General features: G+C 42.5%; 2 protein-coding genes across 5 annotated transcripts; one reads left to right on the top strand and one right to left on the bottom strand.

The window, feature by feature from the left end:
• Positions 1-971: 971 nt before the first annotated feature.
• Sinhcaf (SIN3-HDAC complex associated factor) lies at positions 972-25,335 on the bottom strand. Of its 4 annotated transcripts, none has more exons than XM_052175352.1 (6): positions 25,243-25,335; positions 11,777-11,923; positions 9,479-9,578; positions 7,803-7,929; positions 5,123-5,273; positions 972-2,925 (listed from the first exon to the last, which is right to left on the bottom strand). In XM_052175352.1, the coding sequence occupies exons 2-6, from the start codon at positions 11,902-11,904 to the stop codon at positions 2,763-2,765; spliced, it is 669 nt and encodes a 222-aa protein (XP_052031312.1). In that variant the 5' UTR covers positions 11,905-11,923; positions 25,243-25,335; the 3' UTR covers positions 972-2,762. The 4 variants fall into 4 exon arrangements, with proteins under 4 accessions (XP_052031312.1, XP_052031315.1, XP_052031314.1 ...); XM_052175355.1 differs by lacking the exon at positions 25,243-25,335 and adding an exon at positions 24,997-25,083; XM_052175354.1 differs by lacking the exon at positions 25,243-25,335 and adding an exon at positions 23,719-23,782.
• LOC127679432 (uncharacterized) lies at positions 23,888-27,379 on the top strand. The gene is made up of 2 exons (XM_052175345.1): positions 23,888-25,371; positions 25,870-27,379. The coding sequence occupies exons 1-2, from the start codon at positions 24,351-24,353 to the stop codon at positions 25,881-25,883; spliced, it is 1,035 nt and encodes a 344-aa protein (XP_052031305.1). The 5' UTR covers positions 23,888-24,350; the 3' UTR covers positions 25,884-27,379.

The raw sequence follows: 27,379 nt of genomic DNA on the forward strand, positions 1-27,379 counted from the left end.
TGTGGGAGGGCCCAGGCCACTGGGGAATTTGCCATTCCTGGGCAGGTGGTCTCAGGTTGTAGAACCATGAAAAGCAAACAGTCAGCAGTTTCCTCTATTGTCTGCTTCAGTTCCTGCCTTGACATTGACTCGTTGACTCTGGAAGGACAGAAGCAAACAGTCTATACTCAAGCTTTCCAGCTCACAGAAACTGGAATATGAACTCTGAGAAACATATTTTGTATATAAAAAAAAAAAGCACTCTGACTCTTGGCACACTAAAGTCAGAGGAAAAAGCAATCTCTAGTGTGCCACAGCACATGTGTGAAAGACAGAGGAAAATTGTGGGAGCTAGTTTTCTCCTACCTTGTGGATTCCAAAGACCAAATTCCAGATTGCCAGGCTCAGCAGCACATACCCTTAGCCATCTTACCTGCCAAACAATGATTAGAGGCCAGCCCGGACACATAACTATAGCAAAAACTTTGCTAAAAATTTCTATATTTGGTTTTATTTCAAGTTCCTCATAATTCTGTAAAGTTGTTTCACACAAATGTACAGGTCTAACTCTTCCCACAGATAAGCAACCCTTGACATTCCATTCAAGCTAAAACCATGGCTTGAAGTACTTGTATATCATATACACTTATCCTAGAGTCTGAAGAATATTTGCTACCCAACTCCTGCTCACCAAAAATAAAGCTTATACCATGTCTCCATGAAAAAACACTTTATATCCATTTTATGTAAGTGGATCGTTTTATCTTCATTCATCTGTGCCTCTTGAGCCTGCCTAGTTCCCAAGGAGAACATAAGACATCAGAGCCCTGGAAACAAGAGCCAAAGATGGATTTGAGATGTCATGTGGGTCCTGGGAATCCATCCTGGACCCTCTGCAAGAACAGTTAGTGCTCTTAACTACTAAGCTATCTCTCCTGGCCCTGAAAAAAAAATCTTACCAGAGACCTTTAAAACAAAGTCACAAGACAAACTTTAATTTTCTAGTAAGACTAAATTTATTCAATACCCTAGAGTAAAGTTTTGATTATAAGTATCCAACAGTATAAAAAGTACAAAACAGATCTGTAGATTTCTAATATATTAATACAAAGTGCATGACTACATACAGTACATCCTACAGGCAGAGAGTGGAAGGGGAGAAGACTGTGGTTGAGGTCTAGTAATAAATAAATAAATACAGAAGTAGAGATGATCCATCAAAGTATATTCTACCACCAATACTGCAGCCAAAATGTACAAAAAAAAATCCCATGTTAAAGTAACGCAGGAGAATGGTAATGGCTGGACTCTGTACTACCCCAGGGCTGTGGAGAAATGACCCACTCATTGGGCAGTCTGTGCACATGGTAGCTTGTACTAGGTAGATTTTTCCCAAAAGGAAGAAATACACAATGTAAAACTATAGGATGCCACAGACTGTGGCTTCTCCTTGTTGTGAAATTCTAAAAGACTTTAAAATCCAGTTTCTAAAATAATCATGAGAAACAGAACTCTAAGGCAGCCACGTATACCTCCGCTACGAGGTCTCAAGTGGCACTACTGTTTTTCCTGAACTTTGAGAAGAGGCAATTGGACAACTTCAGTTGGGTTCCACTGAGCCATTGAGATCTAGGAGTGTGGAACTCCATTCAGCTATCTTGATGTTAAGAAGTCAACCCAACCAAAGAACTCCGCCTCAACACACAACTCTTCTCTTCTAGTCAACTTTAAATAGTGGGAGGAAATCGACGAAACAACAAAACCCCAAACCCTAACAAGGTCTATGACAAGGCAAAGAACTACTCTATAGATAAAACCTCCACAAAGGTCAACTGAGGTAATCCAGAGCTAGAACTGAATCATGTGGATTTCAGTGAATCCTAGACAGTCGTGTTAACACCAATGTCAATTATTTACATACTGTAAGCCCTCTAAGAAATGTGTCCCAAGCAGCATCAACGGTGCCCCGTGCATCCCCAGGACTTACACACTTTGATTAAGTAGTTTCTAACCACATGTGTCCTCTACTTTGTGGTGATGCTTTGGTACTATCCCTATAGGGCCTTGCCCTTGCTAGAGGCAGGCCTTCCTCAGAAGGAGATCTGGTTGTTTTACGAGATCCACATAAAGTCTTATCAATATGAAGATAAAGGGAGGCGACACGGTGCTACTTTTGTGTTCAGAAATTGCTTCCTCCTTCAAGCTATTTGCAAGAAAGCTCAGTCTGTCCTGCTTAATAATCAGTAGTACAGGTCTGAATCATCAGAACCTTGGCAACGCCTTAGCATTTAAAAATTTTTAACTACCTTCTAGGGGCAGGTCATGCTACTGAGTTATGACAAATTATCATGAGGGAAAACAAATGTAGCCAGCCATTTAAAAATGCCCCAACCACTGCCTCTCCACAGAAAGACTAAACTACATATGGTTTATCACACAACAAACCCCATCTCTGTCCCCTGAAATTCCCCTAATTCCATTCATTAGAGGGGATTGTTTTAAAAAAAAAAAGACTTAAAGAGCACTTTACAGCAGCATTCAGCTTTCCTATGAAATACTCAGCATCTTAAATATTATGTACACTTCTTTTCTTGCAGTAAGCTAGAGACTGGCTTCAAAGTTTGTTGGATGAAGGGTAAGGAGAGTAACCCATTAAAAACTATTCTAGAAAATGTCTTTTGGCAGAATAGCAGGTGTCCAAGTTTAAAAATAGGAGGGTCAGTTTGTTTTGTGGTCTTTCCAAAGTTTAAACCGCTCTTTGCTCCCCTCTACATTAACCTCAGTCACCACTCCTGAGTGGAGATGGGCAGAGGCGCCGGGCCCTGCTCCTCCTCGGGCTTCTCAGCAGCAGTTTTCTTACTGCTGCAGCAAGGCTTGAAGAGATGAGTGTCGATGAGGACTTCCCCAAAACGGCCCTTATAGATGATCCCACAACATATTTTCTGTCTAAATGGGGGGAAAAAAGAGAACAAGATATATTACAAACATGCATTTTCTGTTTAGGATTTCCATATTTTATCTATTGTAGATACTCATCCCACTTCTACTTCCTAAAATTGGTAATCATTTGTCCACACATCTTTATTTGGTGTGGGGGTGTGTGCGCATGTACATGGGTGTGGAAACTAGAGCTCAACAATAGCCTTCCTCACTGCTCCACTTTAGTTAGACTTCCTGGTCATAGCAAAGGCCTGGGATCCTACTTCTGCTGAAACCAAGGATCAACCTCAAGCCCCCACAGTTATGTTCCAATTTGTATTATACTGACATTTCCATTTATATGGGTTTGTTTCTATTACTTTGTTTGTCTAGTAATTTTACTCCCTCTTTAATTTTTAAACTTTATCTTGTATAGAAAATACTTTACTGCTTGCTAGAGTACTAAGGTACTAAGTGGTCTTTCAATAGCTAGCTGTGAGTGTTGTAACTGAAACTGTAATCACTATAACCACTAATTAATTTGGGTTCTATTTGTTTGGGCAGAACTAGGTATGGACTGAACCTAGGTCCTTACACATCCCTGTTCTCTCTCTCTCTCTTTTTTTTTTTTTTTTGGTTTTTGGATTTGGTTTTTTCAAGACAGGGTTTCTCTATATAGCCCTGGCTGCCCTGGAACTCACTCTGTAGACCAGGTTGGCCTCAAACTCAGAAATCCGCCTGTCTCTGCCTCCCAGAGTGCTGGGATTACAGGTGTGTGCCACCACTGCCCCGCCACAGCCCTGTTCTAGTGTATTATTTCACTTTCTCTGTTCTGCTTCTTTTGTCTTTACTTTCCAGTTTTGCCACCTTTTCTGTGCGTTAACTTATGCTAATCCAGCTACTGGCTTTCGATACTCTTTCAAATTCTAGCTATTCAGTATATTTTATTTAGCTAGCATCTTTAATACCTCAGACAAATAATTAGCCCTTGCCCTTTATTTTATTATTTTTAATATATCTGTGTGTATAAAGGTAATAACTAAGGCCAAAAGATATCAAATTAGCTAGGACTACAGTTTTAGGCAGTTCTGTTAGCTGCCAGACAAGGACGCTAGGAGCTGAACTCAGGCCCTCTCTAAGAGCACCAACTGCTCTTCATTGAAACATGCTTTAACCACCAAGCAAGCTCATTAGCTCCTCCTCACTATGCACTTGTTTGTAGGGTTTTTTTGTTTTTGTTTTGTTTTGCTAAATATAATTTAGGCTTATACAGAGCTCACTATGTAGAACAGGGCGACCTCTGTACTAGGATTCAAGGCCACCACACCTGGCTCAGAACTAGTATCTCTTGGCCAACTGAAGACATATACGTTTTCTTGCTTGCTTTTTATGTAAGTTTCTAAAGATTTGACTTTGTGTCTTAGTTGTTCCTGTGAAAGGAGTTTATTTTGTCTGTACACCCTGTACTGTTTTTCATCTTATAGTTCTAAGCACAACTACAGAAAACCGTTTTCTACGTTCTAGGAAGTCTAATTTTTCTTTAAAGGTATTTCTCTTTTAAAATCGTATCTGGTCCAAGTGGTCCCCATTACTAATGATCTAGAACTGAGGTGGGAAAGGTCTAGGATCTGCCACACACTGTGGGCTGAGCACAGACACTCAAGGGTTCACACATGCTCCCTGCCCATGACAGGGATGTGGCATAGCTGGTTCTCTCAGGCTTCTATTGCTGTGACTCCCCCAGGGTGATGGGCACTACTCTGAAACTGTGAACCAAAATATTGCTATGATAAAACCCAAGTATTTCATCGTAGCAAGCAGAAAGGAAACCAAGGCACTGTGAGAACAGCTAATCTGCTCCATCAATATAAATTTAAGTGCCCTGATGTCTGTCTGCCTTTCTTTAAGAGTTTTTCTGTATAGCCCTGGCTGCCCTGGAACTAACTCTGTAGACCAGGCTGGCCTCCAACTCAGAAATCCGGCTGCCTCTGCCTTCTGAGTGCTGGGATTAAAGGCATGTGCCACCAGAGCCTGGTTCCTGATGTATTTCTTACATTGATCTTTAACAGAAAGAACATGCATAATCCAAGGTCTACACAATTCCTACTAACTCAATGTCCTATTCATGCCACCAGTTATTCTCAATTGCTACACACATAGAAAATACCGTGGCCAGTGGCTGAGATAGACTAGTGACTCTACACAGATTTCTCTTTGCTTTTACCTTTTCCAGTAGGTAAGATCTAAGAAGGAAAAAACTGGAGTTCTATTAGAGCTGGAAGCCATCTCTGTATCTGAGCCCTCATCTGACTGGTTACTGTAGCATGGAGACTGGGCTGGAGAGGCACTTGAGGTGGTGCTGTGAGCATCAGAATCTGCATTTAAAAAGAAAAGAAGACATTTCAGCTTCATCATGGCAACCTCAAAGTCCAGGTGCTGTACCACATCTCTAGAAGGCAAAAAACTTAAGGAAAAAAGGTAAATTACTAGCCTAAAGCAACAACAGCATGTTTGCACCATGTATTTATATGCCAAAAAATAAAGCAGATATAGTCAGAGCTATGTAGAGAACTGATGTCAAAAAGCAAGCAAGCAAGCAAGCAAGCAAGCAAGCAAATAATAAATAAATGCCAGAAATTAAGTCTTTTGGTTAATAGATACTACGCTATAGACTGTAAAGATTACAAGCACCACTTAAATTTTGCATCTATCCAGGACATGGAAAGACCAAATGGTCCTCTAACCTAAGGAAACAATTATTAGACATTTACTAAACAACAAAGCCTAATAGTCTAATAATAAATTGTGTGTGTGTGTGTGTGTGTGCGCGCGTGCACACACATGTACAGATGTGCATACACCTTTGAAGACCACAGTTATCTGATGCTCTCGAGCTGGAGTTATAGACAGTTGATCTACTAGAGATGGATGCTTTCCTGGGCAGCTTTGGTCCTCTGGAAGATCTGTTGCCTGCTGAGCCATCTCCTCGGCCTTATTAAAACACTGTTTGCAGTGCTTACAAGGGCAGTAAGTACTGTTTAGTAGTGATGTGCTTCCCTGGCACACATACAAAGCCTTGGGTTTGAGCTCTGCCATTGCAAGGAAAAGAAAAGCTTACAAATTTAAGGATCTCACAGATGCCTCTTAATAAATGTTTACGTAAATAAAATTAGACACCTAAACTGAAGTTTAGTGTCTATTAGTATGTTAATTCACTTTAATAAAGGGCATTCAAGCTGGGCAGTAAAACTTTAATCCTAGCACTTGGGAGGCAGAGGCAGGCGGATTTCTGATTTTGAGGCCAGCCTGGTTTACAGAGTGAGTTCCAGAACAGCCAGGGCTACAGAGAAACCCTGTCTCAAAAAAAACAAAAATAAACAAACAAACAAACAGCATTCAATTTCCTAAAAACAAAATCTTCAAGAGTACCACACCTTAAAGAAGTAAATCTAACATGACATTTAAACCTCTCAATAACACCAGCAGGGGGGCTCATGATTCTAAGTAGTCAGTGTTTTTTGAACCATTTGAAATTTCAGTGTGTACCATTTTTTTCTACATTTAAAAGCTGAAATATTCTTAGATTTAATCTAAGACCTTAAAATACTAAGTATAATTACATAAAGTGAGAACTGAATTTGTAAGTCTTAATCACCGAGGATCAATCAGTTAGGCACAAAGGCAGGTGGGCAACAAGCTTTTCAGAATGAGGACCTCCAAAACTCCTAGCAATTTTAGTTTATCTTTACTGTAGGATGACTCACTAAGTGCATAAAAAAGAGACAACAACCTGTTCATTCTACCTGCTGTGAACTACATTATTAATATGAAATACTCATATGTTTTATCCATGAGGATAAACTCAGGGTGAAACACGTATTACTCAGTGATAAGAGGCTGCTTCCCTTCTCAGAGTCCAAAGTCTAAACTGAGTATGTAGATAACCACAACAACCTCTACCAACCTATATGAACAGAGTATGAATTTGACTTTCACACACAGCACACGTGTCTTACACCTGACAGGTCAGAAGCTACTTTTTCTCCATGTGAGTCATGATTTCTAAAGTTTTTTTCTAAAATGTAACTTTCTGGTTGCATTCTGTGTCCACCAATTTGCTGCATATCTCCTGAACTTATGAATTCCCTATGTATAAAACAGCCAGTTAAGCAGTGCAGTCTAAAGACACAGCCTTAGAATGACTTGAGATAGTAGCTACCTATTTTAAGTACTGTGTGTGTGTGTGTGTGTGTGTGTGTGAGAGAGAGAGAGAGAGAGAGAGAGAGAGAGAATGTTGAGTTTTTGTTCATGTACCTATTGATATGTGAAAGCCAGACTTTACTGAGGTAGTGTCTCTCACTGAACCTAATGCTCAGTCCCAGGAATACCTTATCGCTGGCTCATGAGTATTGTGGTCACAAACAGAGATATCTGCCCAATTTTTTGGTTGTTATTGCAGCGTGTGTGTGTGCGTGCGCGTGTAGGCATACACATTCTATAGTGTACATGTAGAAGTCAGAGGATAACTTATGTGAATGTTTTTCTCCTAATATGTTGGTCCTGAGGAATCAGAACTCTGGTTGTCAGGCCTGGACAACATCCACCTTTCCAATGAGCTCTTTGCAGACCTCCACCCAGGTTTTCTGTGGGTGAGAGGCTCTGACTGCGGCCCTCATGTTTTTGCAGCAAGTCCCTTATCCACTCCAGGATCTCCTAAGCCCCTTTAGTTACTTTAAGATATCAGTTATATTTCACAGAAATATGAACCAAGTCAAAAAGGAAGGGGGTGGGGGACTACCTCAGTACTTAATAGACTATAAGCAGAAAATGGATTCATTCACCCAGCCCCAGTCAAAAATAAAACACACTGAAACATCACTCTTAGTGTTCAACAGCAAACTCACTGTGGCGTTTAAATTCCTTCTGCAGTTTGCTGATCTGGTTGCTTTTCATCCTGTTTCCAGACAGAGTTTTCACTTTCTTTGGTTTCAATGTTGTCTTTAGACTGGGGCCTGCTCTTGCATCTACCACCTGGAAGAAAATACTGAATATTTAATACCACTTAGACCCATGCTTACTTGAGAACCAGTTTTATATTCAAGAGTTAAGGGTTCATGGATATCTCTACCTGTTGTTACATGAATGACATAAAAGAATAAGCACTACTTACGGACATTCTATATGCTAATCCCTAAACTTCATCAACTACAGAAGCATTTTCTCTCCCTTGTCTGGCATGGCATGGTTCTACTTAGGCCTTCAATACAAGAAGGGAGTCATCACCTTCAAATACCACATGTGTGGTTTTTTTCAGATAAGCTATTTAAGAAAAGCTTATTTATATATTAAGTTAATGGGCCATAAGAAACCTACTGTAGTAACTTATCACTACTAAAAGATAACAGCACTGTGTTGTGTAAAGAAAAATGTCTGCCTACTTAAGCAAAATATTATATATGAAGCAAACTTCATAAGTCTTAGCCAGATAGTGTCTCACACCTGTAATCCTGATTCCTGGGAGGCGGGGGAATTAAAAGTTCAAAGGTACCCTGTCATTCTGGGAGATGGAAGCTAGCCAGGAATACACGAGACTTTGTCTTAAAGCAAAAAACAAAAACAAACATCTAAAAATACAGCTAATATTATAAAAGAATTTAACAAAACTCTAGACTAGGGGACTCAATACCACAGCTTTAGTCTTGCATACTTTAGCCCCTGGCACACAAAAATAATTGTATTTGGGGATAGAGAAATGGCACAGGGATTAAAAACATTTGCTGTTCCTTGCAGAAGTGGGTTTGGTTTCACAGTGTTCACCTAACTCCAGTACCAGGGGATCCAATATTTTTTTTTGGCCCCTGTGGGTACCAAGGACATATGGTATATATACACATGTAGACAGATACTCATATACATTAAAATAAAAACATCTTAAAAATAAAAGTAAATTGTTGCTCATATCATCTAAGTTAAATTACGAGGAGGCTGCTTTTCCAGCGGACTAGACTGCCATGCCTAGTACCAGGTATTTCACGACTGCCTGAAACTTCAGCCCAAGGGATCCCATAGTCCCCTATGGTTCACTCACACAGGTGGAATACTCGGAGAGGTAGATTTAATTTCACAAAATGCAAATATATCTAAAAATACATATTATGAAAATTCTAGTAACATGAGCAAAAAAGGCCAACAAATTCACATCTACACTGCTGACCTGATCACAGCTTAAATACAAAACAGTACCATCTAGCTTTTTCTTTCACAAGCACCATCTCATTCAGGCCCTAGAATAGCTCTATGGACAGCTAAGAGCTTTGTAACCTGCCAGAAGCCTACAACTAGCAAGCAGTAAACAAAAGGCAAACAAGACTAAATCTGTGTGTCATGAGCTAAAGTATGTATGCCACTCTCTGTGAAGAGGAACCGTGTCTAAATCAGAATTATTAGTCTAGGAAATGCCATGCCAGCCTAGTGCTTTTCTTTATTCTTTTAGCCTTTTCTATCCTGGTGATACAGAATTTCCTAAATTGGGGATGGTGATGTTAACAGTGTTAAGAGACAGAAAAAAAGATGAACTAACATGATTCCAGTTTTTTTTTGATCCTGCCGGCAACTTCTTCCATCTTTTCACAAGCAGCACACAGGCGTTACAGATGTCTCCTGAGCGAGTCTCATGCAACCTGAAAGGAAATCAACATGTAATCGTGCTTTTCACTCGTGAGGACTCGAGTGGAGACTTCTCTTGGAGAAAACCACATCCGTTTATGGTTCATAAATGCAACTTAACTTCTGACGATTCTAACATATTCTTCCCATTGTTTCTCTAGTACATTTCAGATAGAAAATTAATGCTCCGATAGTGGTTCTACACCCATGTATATAAACAAGCAGCACTGAGTGAATGAATTCAGTGGCATCTTAAAAGAATTTTTAAAAATGTATTTTATTTATTGGTTTTAGACAGGACTTCATTATTGCAACCTTGGCTGCTCTGGGACTCAATTTGTAGACTGGTCTGGCCTCATGTTTCTGCTTCCAGAGTGTTGGGATTAAAGGCATGCACCACCAAGCCTGTCCCATCCGTGGATTCTTGAGGGGCGGGAACGAATCTTGACAGTTAAAGTTGGAAGGATGAGAAGGATAGACTTGATTAAAACATACAGAGAAATATGAACTTGTCAATTAAAAAGAAATTAGCTTAAAGAGACCCAGTCAATCAAATCAATGTATTCCAATTAAAAAATCGTTTAAGCTAGGTGTAGTGGTGCATGCCACTTTTAATTTAATTCCAGCACTTGGGAGACAGGGACAGATGAATCTCTCAGTTCAAAGCCACCCTGGTCCGTATAGTGAGTTCCAGAACAGTCAAGGTTGCACAGTGAGAGCCTGCCTTAAAAAGGGGGGGGGGGGGGGGGGGGAGTAGCTAGAGAGATGAGATGATTCAGCAGTTGAGAGCATTGACTGATCTTCCAGAGGACCCAAGTTCAATTCTCAGCACCTACATGGCAGCTCACAACTATCTGTAACTCTAGTTCCAAGGGACCTGATACCCCCACACAGACATACATGTAGATAAAAACTAATGTACATAAAATTATTAAAAGTATTCTTAAATTAAATTTATGTCAGGGGGTAGGGATGGCACACGCCTGTAATCCCAGCACTTGGGAGGCAGAGGCAGGTGGATTTCTGAGTTGAGGCCAGCCTGGTCTACAAAATGAGTTCCAGGACAGCCAGGGCTACACAGAGAAATCCTGTCTCAAAAAAAACAAAAACAAAAACAAAACAACAACAAAAAAAAACAAAATTAAATTAAAATTTATAAAAATCAGTGTGTTGTGTGCCATGGAGAACAGAAAAAGTAGGGTCTCCTCAAACTGGAATTATAGAGTTACCGTGTGGGTGCTGGGAACTGAACTAGGGTCCCTGGAAATACAACAAGGGTTCCTGATTGTTGAGCCACGTCTATACCCCAAGTGTTCTAAATACACACACACTATAATTTATATATAATATATGTAAATGTTATGAGGTAGGAGCAGGAGAATCTCTAGAAGCTCACGGGCCAAACAAACGAACAAACAACACCTCCCCAAAAAAGGAAGAAAAAGGTTCATACGTAGTCATTCAAAATCAATGTCTCATCCAAGTGCATACTTACTTATCAAACATACTTATCTTTTACTATGAAAAATGGTTAAATATTAAATATTTTATTCAAGTATCTATTGAAAAGTTAACATACCCTGTTAAGTTTCAGGGCAGAATATTAAGTATACTACTACCACCATCTTCCTCAGCAAGTTAAATTGTAACTGTTTTCAAAAGGCAATGCAGAAAGAACACAGGAGGACCACTACTGGTCAGAGAATAAGGATACATTTTTTTTTTGTCTTTTTGTTTGTTTGTTTGTTTTTCAAGACAGGGTTTCTCTGTATAGCCCTGGCTGCCTGGAACTCACTCTGTGGACCAGGCTGGCCTCGAACTCAGAAATCCACCTGCCTCTGCCTCCCAAGTGCTGGGAATAAAGGTATGTGTTACCACTGCCCGGCAGGGATACTTTTTTTTGGATTTTTTGGTTTTTTTCAATACAGGTTTTCTTGTATAGCCCTGGCTGTCCTGGAACTCACTCTGTAGACCAAAAGGATATATTTTTAAAACACGCTTTTAAGAACAAAAAGGTTTATCCAACTAAAACCATAAAGGGTTTAACAACTAGTTAGGCAGAGTAAGCTGTGAGTACCAACTCATTTTAAGAACACGAAACCTTCACTAACCCAGGCATTAGAAAACTGGTGATTTTAATTATAAGCACATTGCTTTGCATGGAAATATCCCCACATTTTTCCCTGTAAGAATGGAACATAACTAATCTTACCCAAAACAGCTCTGGAAGTCCTTTTCGTAACGCTTACTGTCCGTGAACCGTGAGCTGGAGGATTTGGCTCTGCATATACAGCAGCCCTCTATACTTCGGTACATCTTTGGCTTGTGAAAACCAAACATCTTTTCTTCTGGTTCAAAGCTATGAAGACAAAGGGATTGAGGGCAATAAGAAAAAAACATGCAAGGACTTTTCTCTGCTCTACACAACCCCCAGCACAGTGAATTTTATAAAATACCAAGTCAAACAAAGTAGAGAAGGTGCCCCAGATCCATACTATTACTCAGTATAGTACCAGGGCCAGTATACAGAAAAGGACTGTTCACTAGGAGGCATCCACTACCTCCTTTTCTTCTTTGTGCAAATACTCTAGTATCACAAATATCTGTATTATCTTTCAAACTGTACCCTAGTCCTTCTCACCTTCCCCTTTACCCTAAACTCCCTCAAGCGCCCTCCCTCCAGTTACTCATCCTTCTCAGAACCCAGCTATTGCCACTGTGCTCTCTCTATTCTCTAACTCTAGTTATTCTCCCTTCTCTCTCAGAGAGCCCTGGACATGTTCTCTCTCTGCTCTGGACTCTTCCAGATGCCTCCTCTGGTAGTTCTCGCTCTCATATCTATAATAAAAACCATAACCATATCATGGAGCAGCCATGTTTGCAGTTTCTCATATACCCCACAGGCCATTAAGATTGAGTATGCCAGGCAGTGGTGGCGCACACCCAGTAATCCCAGCACTCTGGGAGGCAGAGGCAAGCGGATTTCTGAGTTCGAGGCCAGCCTGGTCTACAGAGTGAGTTACAGGACAGCCAGAGCAACACAGAGAAACCCTGTCTCGAAGCCCTCCCCCCCCCCCCAAAAAAAGATTGAGTGTAAAACTTTAATAAAACAATCTTGGTATTTATTCTGTGCCTTTGAGTTAATACAATTCTCTGCTAGGAAAGTATGTGCATTCACCATGACCACTCTGTCCAAGTAGACAAGAAGCTACATATATATTAACCTTATTACTGTGCTCTATGGAAGGGGTGGTGATGTTCTCTTTGTTAAGCAGGAAGTTCTATACAGTCACATTTTGCTGAAAGATATGAAAGTCAAAGAAATCTAAGCTTAAGAGTTTAGAATGATGTCCATGCACTGCTGAGTGAAAATTAATCCTCTGATCAAACTCCTCTATGGAAATATACTAAGGAAAGAAGAAACTGTCTTTAGGCTGGAGACCACTGAGATGCACAGCTAAGGTCAACTTCAAGATCTGGATTAGGGGACAAAAAGACAGTGAATGCTCAGTGTGGTGGCACATGCCTGTAATCCCAGCACTAAGGAAGCTGGGGCAGGAGGACTGCTGTTATCTGCCATGGGAGGGTGGGTAGAGGGACAATAAACATGGTAACTTAAACCCCAATGGACCAACCAGACAGAGAATGTGTGTACCAAACTACCAATTACCACAAAGGCATCATACAAAGCAAGAAAAAGGGACCATTTCCTTTGTACATATAGTGTTGGAATTTATAACCACAGAACCACCCTTATGTTATTTTAGAGATAAATGGGGGTGGTTGACATTCAGAAGGGGGCTTCTTCTCAAAAGAGAAGGGGAAAGGCAGATGGGGAGAACTTTCATGAGGGGGTACTGGGAGGAGAAGAAGGGTGGTAATGGGAGGTTTTTTTTGTTTTTTTTTTTAAAGAAATGTCTGGCCAGGTGGTGGTGCACGCCTGTAATCCCAGCACTCTGGGAGGCAGAGGCAGGCGGTGATTTCTGAGTTCAAGGCCAGCCTGGTCTACAGAGTGAGTTCCAGGCAGCCAGGGCTACACTGAGAAACCTTGTGTCAAATAAACCAAATCCAAAAAAACAAGAAATGTCTGAGCAACAAAACTTCCTTTCTGCTACTAATTATCTTTTGCAGGAGTCCAGTGTTGTTCAGTGAACCACAGAAAAGTACAATTAAAGAGGTTCAAAAGTAACCTCTTTCCAGAGGCATATGTATCATTTTTGGAGACTGAAGAAAGTCTGAAAATACTGACTTAAATAAAAACCTCCTGAGTAGCCTGGCAGTGGTGGCACATGCCTTTAATCCCAGCACTTGGGAGGCAAAGGCAGGTAGGTGGATTTCTGAGTTCGAGACCAGCCTGGTCTACAGAGTGAGTTCCAGGACAGCCAGGGTTACACAGAGAAACCCTGTCTCGAAAAACCAAATCCAAAAAAAAACCTCCTGAGTGCTAGGATTAAAGTCATGCAAAAATGGATAAGTAAGATCAGTAACACTCTTTAATTATTAAGTCTAAACCAAGAGCCACCTGCAAAATCTGTTAAGACAAAAAAAAAAAAAAAAAAAAAAAAACAAAGTAGCTGGATCATTAGATAGTATAAGAAAAATGAGAACAGTACTCTACATGATACAAAAAACTAAAGAATGAGACTTGCAAAGATGAGTTTTTTCCTAAACTGAACTCAAGGAAAAACTATCAAGAAATGTCCTTGCTAGCAAACAGTCAAGCCACTTTAGCTACACAGTATCAAGTGACAGACTCAAGAAAGTAGACAATGTAGTTCTTGAAGGTGCATATTTCTGTTTCTTCTCTAAACACCCTGGCCATCAAGGTCAAAAGTCTGCAGTTCCTCTTACAATCATCAATTGCACTAGGAAATTTCAGCCTCCTCCTGAGCAAGGACAAAGGAAGTACACACAGCAAAGCAGTCTCCAAATCCTACCCTCACCCCCCTTTCTTCCTTGCAAAAAAACACCATATTAAAACTACAGGGCACTCAGACTATCTGTGTAAGCTGTGAGATAAGCCTTCAAGACTGGATCTGAAGAGAAACCAGATCAGTCCATTTACCATACTAATAAACTGTGAAGAAATGCTATGACCATTGTGAGGCTATGACAGTGAGGCTTTTTTTTTAAACAATAGTCATTGTCAATCAGTAACTTCCTTGGTGTGTACAAACACAAAAGCCACCAGCCCCTGTCAAGTGGCTTTTAACAATCCACCAGGGTCCTGTGGTCTGGGCTTTTGCTTGAACAAGGGTAAGTGGAAACAGAGACCCAGGGTCCAGCCTCTCCTAGACTGTGCTATGAGAAATGAAGCACTATTCAAAAAGTACCCAGGAGCAGGGTAGTGGTGGTGCATGCCTGTAATCCCAGCACTCTGGGAGGCAGAGGCAGGCGGATTTCTGAGTTCGAGGCCAGCCTGGTCTACAGAGTGAGCTCCGGGACAGCCAGTGCTATACAGAGAAACCCTGTCTCGGGGGAAAAAAACAAATCCAACCCCCACGCTCCCAAAAAAGTACCCAGGAAGTCTTTCATTGGACAGAGGTGTTGAGGTATTAAAGGAGCTATTAAAGCCCCTTCTGAGCTGCCCTTAAGAGGAACCTGGGAACTTGCAGCAAACACTTTGTTTATACCTGGTTAAGTGCTGATTGTATTTAACCATTTTGAGGTTTGGGAAACCCTGATCAACTGAAAATATTTTTCATAAACGCTAAGGAGTCATTTATGTTCAAAATCTCTAGAGCAAACTCACAGACACAGCAGAGCTCCTCCCCTCCATCATACTATATATCTGAGAAGGTGGTGTGTGGGTCTGGCAACTTGGTGGCAGTCCTTCTTCCCAACTCTATGAATCTGTAAGTGGTTCCTGTGGCACTGTCTCACTTGCTCAAATAGCTTACTCAGCTAGCTATCTTACCTGTACAGGCAAGCATCCTCACCACACCATTCTGCACTATATGCCATCACCTGCTTCTGACTGAGTCTAAGTCAGGTGCAGCTCACAGCAGAGAAGACCCCACACACTCTCATCTGCATGTATGTGTTTGAGGGATTTAGAAACAAAGCAAAAAATCTGAAAGGACTTAAAATAGTGATTAAAATTGCAATGTCTTCTCTAAAGGTACAGATAGTGGTGGCAATGACAAACTGAGTATCTAAACCCACAGAACTATATATGCTTTACCAATAGTAAATTTTATAGCATACAAACTGCATCTCAAAGTCATAAATGCATGCAGACCAGAAACCACAAGCTATGATTTCTAATTTATTATCCACAATATAGTTAATACGTAATAATGTATCCATTCAACATACACACTCTTTCCTTTAACTTCCTTGTATAAATATTCTATTCACATTGATATCAAAGTGTGGTTAGTTTGTTGCAAAGTGAATAGCTGGTAAAAATTATAGAGCATGAATGATTATAAACACTATGCTCTATTAATAAAATTAAAGGTACTATTAGAACAACAAAAGAGGTGAGCTAACCTTCCATATGAAAGATTAAGGTCTAAGTTGGAATGATGGCTCAGGATTATTACTCTTGTTCTCAGCATCTACATGGGTGGGCTCATAACCTCCTATAACTCCTGCTCCAGAGCATCCAAAACTCTGCTGGCCTCCACTGCATACTCATGCACATAGCAGCTCCCCCAACACCACACACACACACACGCACACGCACACGCACACCTTAATCACAGTACACGGAATTCCAGGCAAGCTTGGACCATATGAGATACTATGTAAAATAAGAAAAGAGCCTGCAGAAATGACTGAATACTTAGGTGCACTTGCTGCTATAAGACATAGGTTCAATTCCTAACATATTCATGGTGACTCACAATCATCTTTAACTCTAGTTCCAAGGGATCTAACACCGTCGTCTCTTGGCCTCTTTGGGCACCAGAACATATGAGGTTACACAGACACACATGCAAACAAAATATACATAAGACATAATAATAATAAACTAAAAAGCATCCTTTAGGGCTGGAGAAATGGCTCAGAGGTTAAGAGCACTGACTGCTCTTTCATCAGAGGTTGTGAGTTCAATTCCCAGCGACCACATGGTGGCTTATAACCATCTGTAATGGGATCTGAAACCCTCTGCTGGGTGTTTGAAGACAGCTACAGTATACTACAGTATACATAAAAATAAATAAATAAATCTTAAAAAAAAAAAAAGAGCACTGACTGCTCTTCCAGAGGTCCTGAGTTCAATTCCCAGCAACTACATGGTGGCTCACAACCATCGGTAAAGAGATTTGACTCCCTCTTCTGGTGCATCTTTTAGACAGCTACAGTGTATTTAAATATAATAATAAATAAATCCTTTAAAAAAAAAATCAAAACAGATGGAAAGATACCTACCTGTTAGACAATCCACTCCACTGCAGATACTACAGAATAGAAGCAAAGACAAAAAGGGAAAATAGGAAAGTCAACATGAAAACCCACTGGTAACCACATGGTAAGGGTCACAAGTTGCTGCAATAGCTCATGGTAGCTTTGAATCAACTGCAGCTCTCTTTAACCACCTGCGCTCACAGGACCCAGCAAACAAAGTGTAACTGGAGTAACACTCTCCACAAAGGGTCAACAGAAGAAGCTTCCTGTTTCTCCCACTGCCAGGCCCCTTGGCTACAGAACTCAATGAAAGTCACTGATGAGCACTCAGGGGGAGAGTAGGAGACCAACAGGTCATTACTGTTTCCTCTCCTCTCCTAGATACCTGCCTGTTCTCTGCATTAATGCTTCCAAATTTACCAGGACACTTTTAAAGCAATGAATTTTAATTTGCCTGGAAGCTGAGTAGAGGTAGACCCCCACTTGTTTGCCAAGAGCTCCAAAGATTTATCCTATCTCTGAAAAACCATATGCTGAAGCATTTTTAACTGTGCCTGCATTTGGCAGAGCCTAAAACTCACCTTAAAGAATGGCATACAAACTCATGAACAAGTCTACTGAGAGGTTAAAAATTAAATCACAAACCCAGGCCTCTGAAGTTTAGGTGGTATTTAAAAAAATGTTTAGGGAGGCTGGAGATGGCTCAGTGGTTAAGAGCACTTGCTTGTCCAAAGGAAGGTTTCCACTGGTACTTGAATTTATGCACATACCCAAATGCATACACACACTTAGACATAATTAAAATTTATTCTTTTTGAAAAAAGAGAAAATTGCTTCTAGTCAAGCATGATGGCAAATACTTTTCAATCCCAGCACTCAGAGGCAGAGGCAGGTGGATCTCTGAGTCAGAGGCACCCTGGTCTATAGAGTAAGCTCCAGCACCATCAGGGTTGTACAGAGAAACCCTGTCTCGAAACAACACACAAACAAACAAACAAAATTGCTTCTGATTGCATTGGCCCTTCAGTAACATTAAAGTAAAACCTCAAACCTCAGTTGTTGACAATGATGCTACAAAACAAGTATATGAAAAATACCAAAATACATTTTCCCCTTGAATTTGGTAAGATCTGTACATAATTGCAATATAAAGCTTTCTATTCCTAGAGTATATCCTGTGTATTCGACTGAGTATTTTCTTCAGGGAAAAAGTAGGAATGACAGAAACACACCTGGCCCAAACTTCAGGTGCATTCCTAACCTTTAATGTCATCTTAAAATAGGACTAAATCCCAACTCTTGCATAGTAAAGACCAACAGGAGGGCTAGCATTTGGCAAGCATTCAGCACTGACAACTGCTTTTTGTGGTGGTAAGGATGAACCAGGAGGGCTGCATCCACTATGCAACTCAACTGACGGTTTTAATAATGCCAGCGAGTTCTCTCCCACAACATCACATTTTGCCATTAGTTTGGACTAGTCCACTCTCAGGAAATTCTCCAACATCCTTGACCAGATCCAATCTCTTCCTTTTGTGACTACGAACCATTCTAATCTTTAAATGTCCCAAACTGATGATAATACTGCCCCCTCCAAATCTTTTCTTCAGTGTCTAGCTTCCTTGGTTATGATCCACAGCCCACAGACAAAAATCTGAAAAATTAACTGATTACTTCTCACTCTGTCCATGGCCCTCCAGCAGATCTCAAAGATCCTTACATATTCTGCTGCTTAATTTTCTCTGTCCATCTTGGAGACTGATCTTCTGTCAGGACTAACTTGCTTATCTTCTACAACTCAAATATTTTTTTAAAGATTTATTTATTGTTATATGTAAGTTCACTGTAGCTGTCTTTAGACACACCAGAAGAGAATATCAGACTTCATTACGATAGTTGTGAGCCACCATGTGGTTGCTGGGATTTGAACTCAGGACCTTCAGAACAGCAGTCAGTGCTCTTACCTGCTGAGCCATCTCAGCAGCCCTACAACTCAAATATTAATCATCCAGGGTACCAACTCTGGCGGCAGGCTAAGTTCTGAACTCCTTGGCAATGAATTCAAAGCTTCTCAGAATCTAATCCTGCCTACCAGCTGCTCCCACCTTGTAATACTGGTATTCCAAGAGGGCCAAATCAGATTTGACAACTAGCCACTCCAGGACTCAGGCTGACATTCTGTCTGAGATGGCTTCCTATACATCCCTCGCCAGGTAATGTTTATTCAGGAAAACTTTTCCATGTCTTCATTCTTTCAAAATTCACTTTTTTTTTTTTTCTGTTTTCGAGTCAGGGTTTCTCTGTGTAGCCCTGGCTGTCCTGGAACTCACTCTGTAGACCAGGCTGGCCTTGAACTCAGAAATCCTCCTGCCTCTGCCTCCCAGAGTGCTGGGATTACAGGCGTGCGCCACCACAGCCCGGCTCAAAATTCACTTAGTTTTTATTCATGTGTATGGGTTTTTACATGTGTGCATATATTCATTTGTGTGGGTACCAGTGGAGGTCAGAGAGAGCATGTAACCCCAATGGAGTTGGGGTTACAGGCAGCTGTGTGCGTTAAGACCTGAACTCCGGGTCCTCCAAAATTCATGTGCTTAACTTTGAGCTACCTCTCCAAGCCCCTCATCATTATTTTATTGTTTTGCTTAGTTGATTGCTGAAGACAGGAATTCTGTGTATCCTTGGCTGTCCTTGAACTCAGAATCAACTGACTCTGCCTCCCCAGTGTTGGGATTAAGAATGTGCAATCAACTCAATTTTATTGTTTTGAGGTTGTCATGTGTTCAGGAGGTCCTCAATTCACCATATAGTTGAAGATAACCTCAAATTCTTGATTCTCCCCCTAATCTCCCAGTCTAGGATTACAGGACTGTGTCACAATGCCTAGTTCTCTCACACTTTTATTTATTAAATAAAATGCTTAACAAATAAATAAGATCTCACTTATTGCTTAACCCTGGCCAGGTGGTGGGTGGCACACACTTTTTTCTTTTAAAGATTTATTTTATGTATGAGGTCACTACTGCTCTTCAGACACAGAAGAGGGCACCCCATTATATAGATGGTTATGAGCATCCTCGTGGGTGCTGGGAATTGAACTCAGGACCTCTGGAAGAGCAGTCAGTACTCTTAACTGCTGAGCTATCTCTCCAGCCCTGGCACACATCTTTAATCCCAGCACTCAGGAGGCAGTGGTAAATGGACCTCTGAATTTGAGGCCAGCTTGGTCTACAGAGCAAGTTCCAGGATGGTCAAAGCTACAGAGTGTTTCTCGATAAACCAAAACACACACACACACACACACACACAGAGTTAATTAACCCTGGCAGGACGAGAGGCCATACATTACACCCAGGTACTAACTCTACACACAGAAATGGGCCATCTGTGTACTTCCAAAAAAGCAGGATAGCAAAGATGAACATACATAAAGGGCAAAGACTAGAAAAACAACTATATTATTATAAAGAAAATAATAATTTATAACAAGAGCATTAAGCCGGGCGTGGTGGCGCACACCTTTAATCCCAGCACTTGGGAGGCAGGTGGATTTCTGAGTTCCAGGACAGCCAGGGCCACACAGAGAAACCCTGTCTTGTAAAAATACCAAAAAAAAAAAAAAAAAAAAAAAAAAAAAAACCAAGAGCATTAAACATTGCTTGGCAGTTTAAAGCACTTATTGTTCTTCCAGGGGACCCAGGTTCAATTCCTAGCACCCACATGGTGGCTCACACGTGTAGAAACCCACACACATGAATAAAAACTACGTGAATTTTGAAAGAATGAAGACATGGAAAAGTTTTTTTGAATAAACTTTTCCTGGCAAGGGATGGATAGGAACCCATCTCAGACATCTATTAACTTCAGTTCTAGGGGATTTGAAACCTTCTTCTGGCCTTCGCAAGAACCATGTACATATCTGGTGCACATACATACATGCAGGCAAAACATTTATACACATAAATTAACAAAAAGGTTTTAAGTTTCCAAAAGTAACTTTCTAATCTATGGGCTCCTATAGTTTAAAAAAAAGTTTAAGTATTTCTAGAAAATGTAAATGAAATGAATTACTAAGAAGATTAATAGTAAACAATTTTTATAACAAATGGTACAAAATTATTATTTCAAGAGGGGGCAATTAGGAGAAATGAGCCTACTTCAATCCAGCATTCATTAACATTAACCACATAAAAATGTCAAACCCAATCAAACTTTTAATAGATGGAAACAAAACACATAACATGTATTTTGTGGATTAATAGATGGAAACAAAATACACAACATGTATTTTGTGTATTAATAGATGGAAACAAAATATACAACAAAATGAATTATGTTAGCTCAGGTTTCAACTTTTGTACTACAACAAAATAAATCTGTAAAAGCAACTATCTGTGACCTTTGCATTCCTGGTGGAGAAAGAAAGCCTTCTCACCTTGGAAACAAAAGCCTTTCTTTTTAGAATAGATTTTTTAAGATTATTCCTACAATACTAGAATTCTTAAGAAGAAAACAAATTTGAGAACCAAATGACATCAAGAATTTCCTCATTAAATCTGCAAAGTCTCAAAAGTGCAGGGACCCCCTGGCGGGACTGTAGAGAAATCAGGAACAAAGCAGTGACATTTACTAGGTCTTCACAGGACTTTCTGGTGTAAAATGGTTGAATCAGATCTGGAACAACAAACAGAAGTTGAGGGTAGTGCCTTCCCAGAACTGGTTTCTGATGGTGGGGGAGGGGCCACACCCCCACTCTTTTCCTTCAGCATTCAAGGTTTCTCTGGGCAAAGGAACTGAACCAAGCTTTAGTATTATCTACTGTCAAGATGTCCACTTTCCAACCCCGAGGACATATTTCCAAAGCAACTAGCTATGGGCTTGGCATGGGAAATTAACTGTCCTCAAAGCAGCCTTAGGAAGTTGGCTTAACAGTTTTTTCTCCATTGAGGCTGGATTTATGGCTGTTCTTCTGGACCCTAGTTCTATTCCCAGCACCCACATGGCAGCTCACAACTGTAACTCCAGTTCCAGGGGACCTGGCACCCTCACACAGACATACATACAGGCAAAATGCCAACGCACATAAATTAATCTTAGAAAGAGAAAGAGAGAGAACAAAAACAACAACAAAAGATTTTTCCATTTAAAGGCTTATCTTAGCTGGCTGGCAGGCCTAAAGGCCCAAGCACTTGGAATGCAGAGGCAGGTTAACCTCTTGTGGAGTTGGTACAACACTTAACAGGTGTTATACCATGGGGTTCAAAACAAGCATAGCAAGTTAAAGGTGGGTATTTAAAACAGAGCTGGCAAGATGACTCAGCCAATAAAGCCTGACCACCTACCTGAATTTGATCCTTAAATTCATGTGGTTGAGAGATCCAACTTCCCTAAGAGTCACCTGGCCTCATATATGAAGATACACATACACAGATATTCTTTAAAAATCTCCAACCACCCACAAAAATAACAGAAAGCAGTGAAGATCTTGCCTTTCTTTTTCTCTTAACTCATTCAAATCTCTTACAGACATGACTTGATTATAACAGAATAATTTAGTTCTACATAAAGTGTGCATAAAAACTTTCCTAGGAAACTGAAGTCTTGCAGTAAGTAGTCTAAAAAATACTTAAGCAAAAATAGAACAATATTTACAAAGTACCTCGTGTTCTTTTCACATGTCCCTGGAGTCACCCAAAGGAAAGCCAAGGTTGTAATATATAAAGTTTTTATTTTCTTGACACTCACTTCACTTCATAAAATACTATTTCCCAGTCGAAGCCACATCTAGATGAAAACAAGCTAACTGAAACACAGGAGAAATCGTGAAAGACACAACAGATACGGTGTTGCTGGCTGGATTGTCTAGACTGCAAGCAAACCCCAAATACCAAAGAAGCATCCATGTGTCAAAAGAGCATAATTTTTGAGCTATGCCTGGAGCCACATACCAAAAAGTTAGCTTGAAAAAAGTGTAAGAGGGTAACTAGAAGGCCAGCCCCAGTTCCCAGGAATCGTGAAACTAGCAAGGGCTCCCTAGCAGAGTGATACTCTGGCAACTTCTCCCAGCATCCTTTATCTCTAAAAAGCCCTACTCCCCAAATGCAGTTCTCAAGGTCATCTGAGATTTATCTTGAGTCCTGCATACTTTAAAGTCAAAATACAAAACACCCTTCAAATCATCCTCTGAATAAGTTAAACTCATTTAGGCTTTTCCCGAACTCAAAAAAACGAACCCCAGACTTTCGCGTTCAGTTCTGCAGCACGAAAATCATTAAAATTATTTTCAAGTCTGACAAACTTCAATTCAAAAGCAGGTGTTTTCCGTACACTGCCAGAAACAAGTTTTACGTACATCTCTTACTAAAAAAGTTGCCTGAACCTTCTTTAGAAAACATTAAGAGAAGACGAAGAGCCTACTCGGAACGAACTCCTAACATGGAGGGGGGAGAGGGGTTCGGTGCACTTCTGGCTCCGCAGTCATTCTTCACCTGCAGTAAGGAAAGGTGAGAAGAAAATAACAAGAGGCGGACTGGGGTGCCGGTTACCAGAACTGTACCGTCTTCAAAAGCTGCCCAGCCCAACCTGCCCTGCGCCTCGCCGATCGCCCCACGTGTAAACACACAAAGGCGGCACGCACCCTAGTTCCTCTGTCCCCACTACCAGGAGGAGCAAGTGCCGGCGCCCCGAAACTTCGCCGCGTGTAGTCTGAGGTCCTGGGGTAGGGCGCGGAGCGCCACTCCTCGAGGGAGCCCAGCGCTCCTGGGTCTCCGGGCACCACGCGCCACTCGTCGCCCTCACCTGCGCTGGAACAACGGCCCGCGCCCCGCCGGCGCCGCCCGAAGGCCGCGCCTCTGCTCCGGGGCCGCTCCGCACGCTCGGCCTGACGTAATTCAAACATGGCAACAGTTCCACTTCAAAGGCGGATGCACGGACCTCCCAGACGCGGCCTCCCGTGCCGCGGAGCCCCGGCCACGCGTGCGCCCCGCCGAGCGGCACTCTGTCGCGCCGCACGGGTGACCCGCGGGCCGAGGCGCCCCCACGGACACAGCCTCGCAGAGCCGCCGCTGAAGTTTCCTAGAGGACCTGAGGGACAAAAGCCGCCCCGCGCCCCGCCCGGCCCGCGCCGCTAGGGCACACGCGGCCCTTTGTTGTCCGGCGGCATCGGCGACGTCGGGGCGACCCGGACCCGCGCCCTGGGACCCACGCGAGCTCGGGTGTCCTTAGCCGCTGGCCCCTAGGGCCAAACTTTTGCGGAGTCCCGGATGAGAAACGCCCGGAGGTCCCCGCCGCCGTGCGTATGCTCCGAGTTGGCGACTTTCGCTGTGCTTTAGAAACTGGCAAGACGCCATCACCAGGAAATCACATTGTCCTGCTCCCGACAGCCCCGACGGCGACCGCATCCCGCGGCTCACTCCGAGCTGGACACTGGGATGCAGCACGGTCGCGGCCCTAAGCACGTGGCTTGTCAGGTGAAGCACACACACAAAAAAGAAAGAAAAAGAGTTGGGTGCCTCACGCAGCGGACCGCGCCGCCACCTTCATCCGCACGGCTGGGTTCCGCAGGTCACGGCCACCCCTCCCGTGTCGCCCGCACCCACGCTACAGGTGACCAGACGGACAGCGAACTTTGGGCTGCAGAGACCACTCGGCACCGGCCGAGTGCAAAGACCGCGTGCTGCGCGCTCATTGTCGCAGCCGCGTCCCTGCGGACTTCTCCAACAACGCCACGCCGCGTGCGTCGCGCAACCCCGGCGCTGGCCCTCACCCGCTGCCTTCAGCCTGTGTGGCCGCTGTCTCCAGGCAGTGGCAAGTTAGTTTCCGAGCTCCGGCTTTGTTGTTCACCCGCGTGCAAACCATCGCGAGCGCCGCGGGAGCGCAACACGCGGGTGCACGCGGCGCCCGAGCCCCCGGCCAGAGCCCACACAGGATCTGTGACCCGGACCCTGCTCTCGAGGTCGGCAGGGAACACTACGACTGAGAAAAGTCATTGTCACCTTCAGCATGGATGCAAGTCCGCCGCTGCTCGTTCGTTTCCAAGCTGCACTCACTTTCCCCACACCCTGACTTTCGGTTTACCTCAAATATCCTCTCCAATTAAGAAGCGCATCTCCAACACCTCTGTACAAAAGAATCTGGAGTCCGGAGAGCACGAGGGGAGCGCTCCCCGCAATGCCATCTCCAAGACAAAACTTCCTGTGTGTTTGTGTATGGGAAGGACGGAGGAGGCGGGGGAGGTAAAGGGAGGAAAGGAAAAAAAAAAAATCACAGAAAGCAAAACCTTGGAGACAGTTTTGCACGGGTGTCTGGACAAGAACCACTCACCTTCCACGCGCAGCAACGTCCCCACGGTGCAAACTGCACCAGGCCAACCCCCTGCAAGCACTCCCTCCGCCAGCGCCGAGTCCAGAAAGATTGTCTCCAGCAGTTCTTCAGTTGCTACCGCGGACGGAGGTATAGATTCCGCTTTCCCTCTGCGCAGGCGCGGCTCCTGGGACCAAATTCTCTTGAATCGAGCTGATTTGCATACGGGCGCGTGCGCGTCGCGGGCTGGGCGGGGAGAGGGCAGGGCGTCCGCGCGCGTCCCCGCGGCCTCTATTGTCCTTTTAAGGGGAGAAGCAGCGAGGCGCGGGAAACGCGGCGGCCCGCAGGGACGGGGGCGGGGCATGCCTACTACGCAACGTCACGTAAACAAACGCCCCGGGGAAGGAGGCGACGCGGGGGCGTGGCAGGACGCGAAAGGTGTAAAGGTGAGGGTTGTTCTCACCCAACAGCACCCCTTAAGAACTTGGGAAGTTCTGGAAGCTGCTTTTGCAGCTTCCGCGCACCTATGCCCAGTTTCTGCCTTGAGGTGGCAAAGAGAAAGTTGTCGTGGAAGCACTCAGTTTATACTTATTCCTGCTTTTCCTAAATTCTGTTTGAAGGTGAGCTTTACATTTTTCTGTCTTTCAGGGCCTGGCTTGTGAGACTGCTCAACTGGTACTTTCAAGCCTGACCACCTGAAGGCGAGAACCTACTTCTGCAAATTCACTCCACACACCACATGCACACATAAAATTTCAATTCTCCAACAGAGGTTTCGTTCTTGCGGCTTTATTAAGTCGTATAATAAAGTCCCAATTTTGACTTCATCCATTCACTAATTCCCACTTGTCCCTCTCAAACATGACTCAACCCATAACTGGGTTGTTTTTGCTTTGCCCACTGGACTGAAGTTTTCAAGCTTCTGCGAGAATTTCATGGTAGTAATTACCGTGGGAATGGTGCCACCTTCTGAAAACACACAAATTCTCCAGCCGCGAAGAGCTCCTCAACCCAGAAAAACCACTTGTGAGGGGAGAAAGTGGAAGCAAAATCACACACCATTCCATGTGAAATATACGATCGAACATCTAAATTTAACATTTAAATTTTCTAAAGAAAATTTAAAAGGGAGGCAATTCTAGAAGAAAGGGAGTAATCTAGAGAAAAAGAAAAGGGAGGTTCTGTAGCTTGAGGAGGAAGGAAGGAGGAGGAAGACCCAGAAGTAACTTTTCAGATGAAAAAGTAAGAAATGAAAGTGTAATTGTGATACTCCTTAAGCCTGGCAGCCCATAACACCTGGTTCAGTGATCCGGGGAGGATTGGTAGGAAAGAGAATGTTATCTTCCCCAGAACTTGATACTGGTTCCTTGCTACAAAGTATGGAAATCAACTGTAAAAAACTGACAGCATTCACTGCTTTTGCTGTAGAGCCAAGTATGCAGATTCAAACAAATATTTCTGAAATGCTACATTAATTCAATAGCTAATTCCTAAAACATAGCTCAAACGCACTTGTGAAGACCTCAACTTTAAAAAAAAAGTTTTTTTTAAAAAAAGATGTATTTATTTATTATATGTAAGTACACTGTAACTGTCTTCAAACACCCCAGAAGAGGGCATCAGATCTCGTTACAGATGGTTGTGAGCCACCATGTGGTTGCTGGGATTTGAACTCAAGACCTTTAGAAGAGCAGTCAGTGCTCTTAACCACTGAGCCATCTCTCCAGCCCTAAAAAAAGTTTTATAACACTATTCCTCTAAAGGAGTAGAATAAATAAACCTAACAACTGTCACTAAAATACAATTCTTTTTTGTTTTTTTTTTTTGTTTTGTTTTGAGACAGGGTTTCTCTGTGTAGCCCTGGCTATACTGGAACTCACTCTGTAGTCCAGGCTGGCCTCAAACTCAAAAATCCACCTGCCTCTGCCTCCCAAGTGCTGGGATTAAAGGCATGCCCTACCACTGCCCTGCTGGGTGGTGCACATCTTTAACCCTAGACTTTGGAGGCAGTCACAGGCAGATCTCTTTGAGTTCCAGACAAGTCTGGTCGGCAGAGTGAGTTCTAGCACAGCCAAGGCTATCCTGTCTTGGAAAAAAACAAAAAACAAAAATGAACAAAACTTTCCAAACTTCCATTGGCAACAAACGGCACTAAGCA

The sequence above is a fragment of the Apodemus sylvaticus genome, chromosome 2, assembly GCF_947179515.1.
Source record: "Apodemus sylvaticus chromosome 2, mApoSyl1.1, whole genome shotgun sequence".
Lineage (NCBI taxonomy): Eukaryota > Metazoa > Chordata > Mammalia > Rodentia > Muridae > Apodemus > Apodemus sylvaticus.